At 35.4% G+C, this 12,978-nt stretch overlaps 1 protein-coding gene across 4 annotated transcripts in view; it reads left to right on the top strand.

The window, feature by feature from the left end:
* The first annotated feature begins 1,348 nt into the window (after window positions 1-1,348).
* The window catches only part of LOC149557083 (uncharacterized), a 68,604-nt gene continuing 56,974 nt past the window's right edge, over window positions 1,349-12,978 (top strand). For all 4 annotated transcript variants that reach the window (XM_089831766.1, XM_089831768.1, XM_089831767.1 and 1 more), the window contains exons 1-2: window positions 1,349-1,958; window positions 6,903-6,993. In XM_089831766.1, the coding sequence (XP_089687892.1) occupies window positions 1,793-1,958; window positions 6,903-6,993 (257 nt within the window). In that variant the 5' untranslated portion in view covers window positions 1,349-1,792. The remainder of the gene's footprint in view (window positions 1,959-6,902; window positions 6,994-12,978) is intronic.

Raw genomic sequence — 12,978 nt, 5'->3', positions numbered from 1 at the left:
TTTCCCATCCTTATCGTGCTCTGTTCCTGCGATCTGATCACCATTTCCTATCTTCTCCATGTTCCCACCCAGCTTCTGATTCAAAATTCCACCTTGCTCTACTCCGCTCGCCATTGTCCAATCGAAGGTATTTATATGTTACTCCTTCATTGCTAAAATAATTTTCAAGGAGGAAGGAAATATGAAATGTGCATCAACCAATGATAACTTTCTATATGACCAATTGCATCAACTAACTACCACAACAAATACACCCACCATATTTTACTATATATTATATAGTCTTTTTCTACTTCTCTTATTTTGCTCAATAATACAACATTTTAACACTGCAAATTGCTAAACTCCTTCACCTAAACTCATGCAAATCAAATACAAAGATACTTTATTGGTATAGCTACAACCTTTTTATAAATCATCAACAATGCACATTTACTATTGATATGTTTCCTTTTATCCTCTTTCAACTCTATGCGGTAAATATTACATAATGGTTTCTTCCTTCCCATTATATGATTTTTTTAAATTTCATTGATGCTTCGTATTTCACTTTACTCCAAATTCATACACTTGATATCAAAATTTCACAACTCCTTACAAGTACTAGTTGCATATGTTTAAATACGTGTGACTTCACTTCCAAAAAATCATCTTCCATGATAATTTTTAAATACTGCATTATTATACATTTAAGGCCATTTCACATTTCCATAAGTTACACCTATTTTAGAACCTTGCACGAACACCTTCATGTTGAAGACCAAGTTGATTCAAAGTACTTTTATGAAAGACTTACCAACGATTGTAAACAATTTGTTTACTTCTAATTTTTTATTTTAATCGATAAATAACCAAAGCCTAGATTAATTATTATTATTTATTTTAATTAATTATTGTTATATCTTAAGCGAATTTGAATCCAAGACCTCCCACATAAGAAGCTCACAAGTTACCATTGTGTTGTAGGCTCTTGCCTAATTTGTTTACTTCTATTACATGATAGTGAACTAAAATAATTAGTTAACTTTTCTAAATGTACTTCTACGCTTAAAATATACAAAAGATAATATATATCTATTTATGTATAGTTCACAATCTATTTTCTTCAAATGATTTGGACACATGTTTTGATTCTTACTTGTGTTATGAGTCTCTTTATGAGGAAATAAGAAATACACAACTTGAATTCAATGGGTCAATACAAAGCTATCTGCATGCTACATAAACTTTTGTACTTACATCTATTGAAATATATGTTGGAATATATGCAATCAAATTTTTTTTTTAAAAATATTATTTATTACAAAAATTATAACTTAACATATTTATCTTCGGCGTCCTTATTACAATCGCTAGTTTTCTATAATTTTCCCCAGTTCCTACAACCATTACGTTACAACTCCGTTCCTTCCCGGTTTGCTTGTTCCTCCCTCCACGTCTTGGTTGTAAGTGACAGCAAAATAAAAATACAATTGAAGTTTGGAGCGGTGTGCATGCACTCCAAGCACACTGGAACAAATCTACACCTTACACTTTCTGATTCTGTGATCCTCTTTCCTCAACGCCACCGAGAAACTAAAAGGAAAAACAGAGAAACAGGGAACTAGGTAGATAAAAGCGAAGACTTCTTGCAGGAGGCAAAACATTGGTTTTTGAGAAATAGATCTGGCGGCAAGATTGAACTGCGTAGGCGGCCATTAGCGTGGTCAGATTGATCGGATCTGGAATTCTTGTCCAAAGATTTTTCTTTTTCTTATTATCTATTTGGACTCTAAACTTGTTTGGAGGGGAAATGGTTGTTCATTTTAAGTTCAGAAGTGCGGTGGAATTTGACAGCGTTGAATTTGAAGGGTCCTCCATATCGATACGTGACCTTAAACAAAAGATTGCACATCACAAGAAGTTAAATTCTTGCAAAGATTTTGATCTTGTCATTACCAATGCTGAAACCGGCCAAGGTGAGCCCTTTAAATTCAATTAACAAATGAAAATTTTAATCTTTTCCCATATTTGCGTAACTGATGAAGTGGAGATTGTTAGGGTTTTAAACTGATTCTTCGGAAGGATTTGTTTGCATTCTAATTGGCGAATATTATGATGAAATCCTGTCATAAGTACCATGATAAAATTTGCTAAGTTCAGGCAGTGGACACTTTATTTACGTCTTTTGCGGAAAAAGTTTATAAATCTTCAGTGAAACCCTTTTGTGGAAAATGGGCTCGCTGCCTACGATATAATATGAGTTTGACTTCACGCTTGAAGTGTCCTCTGCATAAAATAATTAGCCTCACTGACAATTTTAGCCGTTAGTTTCTGCTGAGATGTATTTGGGGCTGTAAGTTCATTCACTTCTTGAAATTGACGGAATTTATTGGAACCCTTGTCCTGTTATTTTCAAAAGAGTTACAATAGTGTCTCTGTATTGAACGAAAACAAGAGCACGCCTCCCAGAAAATCCTATTCGGAAACCCAGTTACATTCTCAATTTTAACTAGGCAGAATACCATAATGTCAAAAATTGGAGACAGTATATCTATGACAGTATCAATCTACAGTTTGTTACCATTAATTGGGGGCTCGGCTGCCCCATCCACAACATTGGAGAGCTGGGCTCCGAGTCAATGCCGTGACCGGCAGTGCTTACATTCGCTGTGTCCCCAAAGCGACAATCAGTAAGATTCCGGAGACTGGCATATGTTCCCCATTATGGTTGCGACCATGATGATGATATTCTCTCGCCACAGGAACATCCATCTCCACATGACAAACTTGTTTGCCAGTTATTGAAGTCAGAAATTCAGTTTTTTGACACAGTTGTGCGGTTGCTTTGCTGAAATTTTGTTTCAATTGGTCTTCTGTATTGTTACCTTTTAGTTTAGTTCTTTTTTACCCCGATTAATTAGTTGAAGGATTCTTTTGGGGCTTCTAGTCCTCCCTGTAAAGATGATAAAATATAAACAAATAAAATAAACTGTATAAAAATTATCACAGCAGCCTTCTACTGTCTTACCAATAGGTCTAAGCATATAGACTTTTTACAGTTTTACCAGATTTCAGGTTGGAAACCAGTGTCCAATCCTTTCCATTTGGAAACTGCAAATCTTGCCTCACCAACTAACAGCTTTAAGTGCTTCTCCATACAAGGGACTAAGGATCATCTGAAGGCTGACTCACAATCTCCACAGTTTGAGCAGAAGGGAATGAAGAGAGAACAGCATCCTTTAAACAATTCTTTTCAGTTATCATCTCATAAGATAACGGTTGAAGCAAGAAAACCTTTGCAACACGAGCTATATGGGGAATAACTTCATTCACTAAAGAAATCTTCTTGTTTGGCTTTTCAGAAGACAAAAACAACGAGCTACATGGGGACCTCTGAACCTAGGATGTTTACCGGAGAGGGCTTTGAAGAAATCTCAGAATCTTTTACAGAAGCCAGAGAAGTTGAATGGTGGGGAAGAACTTTTCTTTGCCAAGATGTTTGGCTTGCAGAGTTAAAATTGGTTCTAGAACAATCAACAGCAACATGGCCCGGTTTAAAGCATCTGCAGCAACGGAAAGCAAGATTTATAGTCCAAAAGCTGCTTCCATAACTGATCTCCCAATTCTAGCAGAATATCTGCTGGAAGGTCTTTTGACTTTTCTGGCACAACTAAAATACAGTTAAAAATAGTATGATAGGAAGCAAATGTTGCTTAATGAATTTTTTATGGGGAGTTGCCAATTGCTGCAAAACAAGAATCAACTCACAACTGGAGAGGGAGGTTTTGAAGCCTGACCCAAGCTGGCAGAACTTGAAGAGACTCCAAAGGGTTTCAATCTGGAAATAGGCATCATGAGGAGTGAATGCTTTTCCTATAACCAAAACCAAGGCTTCATGAGGAGTGAATTCTTGTCCCATGACCAAAACCAATCATGAAGAGTATAGTTTCTATGACGAAGGAGTTCAAACATTACAACCAAAAAAACCTTATGCATAGGAGTAAATTTCTAGATGGTTCTCTATGTGTGCTTGCCAGTTGCATGGCATTCATTTGTGCATTTTAGGACAGTACGCCACAAGTGGCTAAAATAACAAATCAAACCATGTCCAAAGAATTATTCTGCTTCTTCCAATATGCCTTTCTGAAAACATTAGGGATGATTTACAGCAAGCTAGGCTGTTAAATTATTTAACCCTTCCCTCATTTTGGCTTGACAACCCTTATTGTTATGTTGCAGGGTTTGTACCCATGGGACATGTACCCGTTGTGGGAGTGCACCCTGTTCGGGTCTGTCTGTGGGTACATTCTGGGTGTGCACCTCGCACTGTGTGTGTGCTAGGGTGCTCACACATGCACATCCACAGTGCTGGACACACCCTGTGTACGTCCAACACAGTCCCATGCGTGCCTGAGGGCCTATTTTTATACTGCACACCTGTGCACACCAATAGTGTTGGGTACACATCTAGCATGAACCCAAGGGCACCTGCAGGCTTACTTTATCAAACTGGGCCCATAACTTCATAATTTTTTTTTTCCTTTTTCCAGTTACCGGCAAGAGGAGAATAAAAATGAAAGCATTCAAAAGATTGAGGAAGATAATTGAAAGTGCAAATGTGAAGATTGATGAAAGATTTCAGATACAAAATGAGTGTAGATCTTATGTCTACAGTCACAACTCTTTATGTGTTGATTTGCGTCACTTACAGTTGTTTTGGCGAAAACTGGTTGTAGGCCAGTGACAGAATTATGCTAATGGCAGTTGCAACATTTTTGGTATTAACTTGTTGCCGAGTTGGACTTTAGGTATGCGAGCATAGAGGCTGGTAGAAGACTTGGATTAGTGCATGTCTTCAGATTTGCTGGTCATTTGTTTCATGCTGGATTAATTGCTAGGATATGGTGTGTACAACATTTTTTGGTAGTGGACAGAATGGCGTAGTATGTTAATTAATGTGGCAAGTGTTAATTATGGATCAAAGTTCCTAGACTTGGAAAATTCAAGTGTCAAAAAATTCGACTCGTGAACCAACTCAGACTCAATCGTAACTCGACAGCGACTCGGCAAAATGACAAAGCCCTTGAAATTTTATGAAGTTTTACCCTTGCCTTCACGCTTTTGCTATCCAATATTAAAACTGACAGGGCTGACCTGGCTCACTATACCAGACTCAGCAGGGCTGACCCAACTCACCGACCTGGGATACTTGCTTGACTCGTGGAGAGTCTCAGAACTATGTTATGGATCTTGGTGCATATCTTATGAATTGTAATAGTTGTATTTATTCTTAAGAAGGCGTTTGTGTCTTAATATAGGTTTATTCATTTATTTGTGCATTGCTGACCAAATTGTTTGGTTGTAACTTGTATAAAGGAAAGTAATTTCCTCTTTTGTAAAGTATGGAATGAGATTATGTGTGTGAGCCCTAATGCTGGATATCAGACACGAGCTTAAGGATTGTCAGATGCTTTAAGAAGAGGTATGAATGGAATATATTATCATTCCTAGTGTACTTCATTGGAAATGTAAAGGCAATTGAGTTGTTGATCAGTCAGTTCAACAAAGGTAGCTTTAGCCGTTACTAGTCTCATGAAAGTGAATATAACCTTCTCTCTTTGGGTAGTGTGCTCGGCCAGTGAGCCTTTTTTGTTCTCATAAACTCCTAACAAGGTTGGAACCTTTTAACAGGGGTTCAGTCCTTTAACAAGGACAGATGAACTAAATGTACTATATCGACTCCTAATAGGGCCAGGTTCTCTAAAAGGGATATTTTCATATTAGTGCATGATCTTGTGGGTATCATGGCCACTAGGTTTTTTCACTTAACAGAGTTTTCCTCGAGAAAAAAAGTCTTTGTGATATGGTGTTGCCTTTTTTATTGTTGTGCATTGTTATATTTCTATTTGGTGATTAATTTAAGATGTTTGAAGTTTATAGTTATCACTCAGAACTGATTTTCTGCCCTCTCTCAGTTGCGAGGTGTGGACTTTGATTACTAACAATTTTAAGCTATACTTTATATAAATAATTTTAGGATGTTTGAGAGTGGTTTCAGATCTCCCAGAGTTATAATGAGATTCCAGATTTTCGAAAGTCCTAAATTTTTTCAGACGTAGCCAAATTTCTTTAATCAGTGCGCTTCCATCAGTGTTATTTTCCGTAGCTTTTCCTGACTTTTCTAAGATTTTTTGACACTTGAATTTTCCAATTCTTCCCCTCCTCCTCTGTGCATATCTAAGTTTGCTATTTCCTTCAGCTACAATTTGCATTTATAGTTTATACTTACGTGATTGATGTATATTCGTGTATGTGAATAAAATTTCAAGTTAGCTTCTATTTGATGATGTCTATAAGCTTTATTGAATAAAGGGGCATGTAACAAGATTTAAACCATTAGAAATTTCCAAAATTCTTGGTTTTTTTTTCACTTTGCTGAGTCCCGAGTTGGGGCAGCCTTGCCGAGTTCGAGTCCTCTGGAAAAGAATAATTGAGAACTTCACTGGGTCCAGGTTGGCTCCAAGGGTGAACAGGCTGTAGTCTTGGTAGTCTTGAACATTTTATTGCATCTAAATGTAAACTGAGTTGTTGGTCGACTTATTGTGACATAGTTCACCTTCTTTATGAATGCTCTGCGTTTTTGGGATAATTGCTTGAAATTTCAATCCAAATTGAATATCCTGAATTTTGCTTTTTCATGTAATATTTTCTCCTGCTTATCCGATTGAATATCCCAAATGATGTCTTTACATGTAATTTTTTCCTCCTTTTTATCCAATTTGAATACTTTTTTATATTTTCTTTTGAATGGTGGCTACCAAGGTTATTAGTTGTAATTTGAGTGACATTGATTTACTTTTGTCATTTTTGGATACTAACATAATTCCTTTTTTCTTTTTAATATTGTGATTAAACTGCAGAATATATTGATGATAGCATCTTGGTACCACAGAATACAAGTGTAATTATAAAGCGAGTACCGGCGGCACGACCAAATTCAGCTGTTGTTCTGTATGTTTCTTTGTCTTGGATTCTTTTTCCTTTGTGTTTTAGATGCTGCAATGAGAAGCTGGTTTGTTTTATCTCGTAAATTTGATCTGTGTGGTTACAGTTCGCGTTTATGTTGGAGATGTAATAAGCTTTTGGTGCTGCTTGTTTTATGATATCGTGATTTATAAGTGTTTGAGACCACAGAATTCTCAAGGATAAATGTTCTAAAATGTTATAGTGATTTCAAGTTCTTCAATACTTCATGATGAGATTTAGCTATATTTAATTAAATTTATGAGTTGCTAAAAGTATTTGTATGGCACAACTAAAATTGTATCAAATGGTCTAGATGATCAATTTTTTTTTGTAAATTTTAGCATGCATATTCAAACAGAAATTAAGAAAAGGCTCCTTGACAAATGAAAAAAAAGCACTGCAATATAAAATTTATTGTTCAGTATGACTTAGCTATAGTGGCATCGATTAATTTAATTGCTGTAAAATGAAAATTGACCTCTGGTAGTTGTTTATTATTTCTGATTTTGCATGCACCTATGCCTTAAATTAGTCTATTGCTTGAGTATAATATCCGTGGACATGCTTAAATGGTTGACCATAGAGATACCACCATGTGATAGCGCCCATATCACATTGGTCTTTTATTGCAAGTAGACTAAATTCTGCTCTTAAAGCAAATAAGCCAAATGTTGTCCTTACTTTTTTGTGAATGTCGTCATCTTGGAAGAGTCCTGCAAAAGCTTTGTAGCACCCACTAGCAACTTATTCATCCGCATATGGTGTTACTCTATTTGGCATACGAAGTACTTCCGCCTATAGTACCTTGGAGATAGGGCATATGCAAGGAGGTACAATGGGGTAGTCATATTTTCCCAACGATGATAAATGATTGTTTCTAGTTGATTACATAAGGCTTAACTTTTTTTGGGGGTCATTCTTATGTGTTTGTATAGAAAGTTTTACCTTCTGAACCATTGTATCCATGCCATCATAGACATCCCCCAAACAAGGCTGATATGAATCAACAAAGTGGAGCATAGTCATGATAGGGTTGTGAAAGCTAATAATAGAAATTGCACATGAGCCCCCAAAGTCATCCAAGATCAATGCCTTGACCTTTTGTGTCCTCTTTGAATTCGAAGCCTTCCATATAGCCATTGACTAGAAATAACCATATGACTTAATGCCCCTTGCACCTTGACAAGTCGTCTCATAACATTAGTACGAGATGCAAATCAAGTTTAAGCCACATAACAACATGTCAATAAATATTAAGCAAAGTTTTACACAATTTGATAATTGATAATGACAACAATTATATTCAAATTAAATAAATAAACGAAATTTACTAATTATGACTTACCTTTAGCAACTCCAACTCGGAGAATTATTTGAATATGGATTGTGACATGTGGTGTTTAGTCACGAACATTTGTATCTCCTCCCCCTCTTGGTATATTTGCTTCACCCAATCTATTTGGGTGCCAATTTGTTGCATGACCAAGTTTAGGGAGTATACGGTGCATGGTGTCCAAAAAACACGGTCATACTTGGACCTCAACCAAAGCACTTGTACCCCTATAATTTTTTGCATTATCTGTAATCACTTGGATTAAATTCTCACTGCCCACCATCTCTGTGGCCTCAATGAGAATTTTGGAAATGAACTGTGAATATTTCACTTCCCCTTTACAATCATCGACCTTCAAAAACATTGCCCCTTTGGATGACATTGCAATCGCATTAATCAATAGCTTGTTTCTCGTATCTTTCCATCCATTCAAAACTATAGAAACACCTGAAGTTCTCCATGAATTTCTAGTTGGTTGAATAGCTTTCTCTACACAAGCCCTCTCTTTTTGCAATGAAGTGGTAGACACCTTTTCATGCCTAGGGCTTGTGTAATTAGCTGGTGCTTTATTTATAGCTGCCACCATATCCTTCCAATATGGTGGTCTCCCAAGTTGAAAGGAAGACCGTTGGCATAGGGACAATGTGCAATGGCTTGATCTACAAGCTCTCTTGCCCCCATTTTAATTGTGGTGTCTAGTGGACCTCTTTTGCAGGCAAATGTTTCTACTTCTTCCTTTTCCACTCCCAATATAGGTACTTGCAAGAATGGGTGTTTGGAGGATATAATTAGTTATGTAGGTAATTGCATTGTTTTCTTTGAGAATAATCACCTTGCTTTCAAAATGCCAAAATAGAGACCAAATGATATAAGAGTCTAGCTGCTAACAAAATGAAATGAAGAGTGGTTGAATGGCTTCTTTTATGGCCATTTTAGTGTTTGGGATCAACAATAGGTTGAAAACGTTTTTTCCCTATGTGCTAAATAAGTGTATTAGCTATAAGTAGCAAAAAAAATATGGCTTTTCACCCGTCTAGGACTCTGGACCCACAAAGGCTGTTGGAGGTGCCTGTATGTGGGCGGAAGTTGACTAAAAGCCAACTCCTAGCCAGCCTCCACCTGCCTTCAGCTGGTTGTGAGGGGCTTCCGGCCAACTTTGGCCTACCTTTGCTCCAACATTTGCATCCATTTGCTTCTGTTTCTGCCTTTGCAGCTAGGAAGCACGCAACGACTGCTGAGCATTATTATGAGAGATGCATAACTACAATGTTTGCAAGAGGTAGAGTGCAATGTGCGTTAGTAAAAATATATAAAAGAGCCGACTTAAAAAAGTAAAAATGCAAAACAAATAAAGTGTATAGCTCACATTCAATAACTCTCTAAAATTTTGGTATTTGTGTGTATGGTTATTTTTTATTCTATATATACTCGTAGTCAATTTAGCAGTTCTGATGAATAAAGTAAAATAGTGAATAACTATTCAATTTAGTAAAAAAAATAGTAGATAATATTATATGATACAATATATAGTTTGTATAATATATTTGTGTTATAGTTTAAAACATAATATAATCTATCATAGATAATAATTATGATATGTTGTATTCATTAAATAATTAAAGATTCATTTTAATATAAATCTTGATTGAAACTTTTATTTGACTATAGTATATTACATATTGAAAAAGCTATTCACTTTATTAAATAATATAGTAGATAAGACTCTCAATTTAACTACATAATTGGATATATAGTTAAGATAATATCCATATATTACAGTTAAAGATGGAATATCTATCTATAACAGATAATAAGTATGATATGTAATATTCGTTATTTAATTAAAGAAATAATTTTAATATAACTAAACATTTGTATATATGTATAGTTTTATTTGAATTATTTCGATGGCACTCTTGTATGAGCATTATAAGGATTAGCCTTTCTTCTAAGATTGGGATGGCTCAAATAAATTAATAATCTTTAGTTGGAAGAATAGCTGCAGGTATATGCTATTAAAATAGTAATATATACATTTATATATTTATTCTAAGTTGTTGGTTAGGGTTCAGATTTGGGTAAGGGTTCATGGGTTCAAGCAATGTTTTTCCATTTTGGGTTCGTGGGGTGGGGGCGCCTGAGTGTGTGTCTATGTATATATGCATTATATATACAAAAAATGAGATAAGCAATATTCAGGACTAGGCTTGACTGCCAACGTGGTTTCAAGTTTTTCAATATATATTTCAATTTGGTGTGATATTTTAAATCAGCTTTCTGTTGGATTTGAAATCATATAATTGCTATTGATATTTAGTCTCACATATTTAATTTTATTAATGGTGGACTTGAATATATATGAGCTGTACCATTTAATTTTAAATTAAATCAAATTGCAGTTTATTAATGGTACTGTTATACCATTTTGGCTGATTGCATCTTATATATTATTTTTAAGTAGAATTGTTGTTGTTATCTTTACTTGCATATACAGACTCATTAGCTTGTCATACCAAGTGTTTGGGTTGCAAGTTTGCTCAAAGGGGCTAGTATACACTGGAAATATAACAACAACAATTTTACTTGAAAATAATATAAGATGCCATCAGCCAAAATGGTATAACAGTACCATTAGTAAACTGCAATTTGATATAATTTAAAATTAAATGGTACAACTCATTCAAATGTGTGTGTGTGTGTGTGTATGAGCTGTACCTTTATAAAATAATAAAAAATAATGTTATTTTTGTGTTTTTAGCATTCTTTTTGGCCTCATGGGCTGTGGGTCCTCGTGGGTCCTTGAGGGTTTGCACAGGGTCCTTAATGGTCCCTCCCAGGTCCCTATGGGTATGTGGTGGGTTTGGTCAGGGTCTATGCTACTAACTGTGGGTTCTTGTGGGCCTGTGTGACAACAAACCCATGAGGACACACAATCTCTGGTGCGAACCTCGCCCGAACTCGCAATAGACCCAACATGAATCTTGACCCGAACACGGCTGGCAAGGTTTGAACTTGGTAAGGACCCATAGTTTGTGGCGTAGACCGTGCTTGGACCTACCACGGACCCAACACGAATCCAGATTTGAGAAGGAATTGGACCTGGATTCGACAGGCAATGTATGGACCCGGTAACCTAGTATATATTGCTCTCATATATATGCTAATATATATAATCCTTATTGTGCTTATTTCAGTTACTCACAAATCCAGTTAGAAATAGATTCCTTGAGAATGGTATCTCTTGGCTTAATTTATATAGCTTTTTCTAAATATAGGTATGCTATTTTATTTATTTTTACTTCGGCTTAGTCCCTTTTTGTATTACACATTAGAGTCATATAATATTTGGATCAATATACAACTGAATATTTATGACTATTTACATTTTAATATAATATAAGTTGAGATTATGAGATTAATCACTTAATACAAGTTATAACCATAAATATTTAAGTAATGAAAAATGGTAGGAACTAAAATAAACTACAATGTTTACTCAGGACATTCAAGTTTGACAAATTGACATCAAAGTAGTACTTTCATGGTTGTGTTGTTTATTAGATGCATGTTATGATTAACTGAGCTAATTTTGTTTTCAAGTTGAAATATTTATATGTTAATGATTTTAGATTTCTTTTTGTAAGTGCAAATTAAATTAATCCAATGCCATTTTTTTTTGGCTGACTTTCCGAATTGAACCTGTGAAACAAAACCTGAATCCAACTTAGAACTTGCATTATTGGTTTTCCCATGTAGCTCCCAACCATTACCAATATGAATTTAGAAAAAAGTAATTAGTTGACAAATCAGCAAGTGTCTAAATGCAGGATTACGCATGCACATTAAATGACTATAAAGTGGTAATTGCCATGCGTATTCAGAAATGACGGGGAACTCACAGTCTAAACAAGTTTGCTAACCACATGACTCATACAGGTAATGCTATTTTAACTTATGCTGATTTAATATCATGTTCAAGGAAGCACTATCTCTATGTTAGACAACAAATCCGACAATAGTCGAATTGAGAAAGAGAAATACCATAACAGCTGCAGTGAAATCAGTGCAATCACAAGATATTTCCCTTGGGATCTCTTGGTGTCAGTTCTGTAGTTTAAACTCTATATATTGTTCCAGGGGACTTCACAGGTTTCATTAGCTATTCCTCTTTGTGCATCTGAAAAGAATCATATTGCAGTTGGTATCCATGGCAAATCAAGGATATAGTGGATGTACGTTGACCATAGAGATATTTCTCCCATGGGACATGAAGAGGAAGAGGGAACATATTATTTTTCCATGGAGATGCAAGTAAAGCTATCACCAGTTAGTGTCAGTGTTGACTGTGAAAAATGATACTGTTTATAGTAAAAATTAACTAGAAATATATTTGGAATAGCTATTCCAAATATGGAAGTACAAGAAGATATAGCTTTTGAAGACAATTCTAATAAATGTGACTAAGTTCAGCACTCTTGCTGATTTGGTCTATTATAGTATAGTTTTAGTAAATCTGGTTCATTCTTATTGAGTGAGCATTGAGAAGAATGTTTAATTGGGAAAAGAAGTTACCCCCTCAGTGATAGCAGCAAGAATGCCACTTGTATGTTGTTTTGTTCACATCCAAGGTGAATTGG

Source organism: Cupressus sempervirens, chromosome 5, assembly GCF_028749045.1.
Source record: "Cupressus sempervirens isolate cs-2001-9-10 chromosome 5, ASM2874904v1, whole genome shotgun sequence".
Lineage (NCBI taxonomy): Eukaryota > Viridiplantae > Streptophyta > Pinopsida > Cupressales > Cupressaceae > Cupressus > Cupressus sempervirens.
The sequence above is the reverse complement of the archived record's forward strand: the minus strand, read 5'-3'. Positions and strand labels throughout refer to the sequence as shown.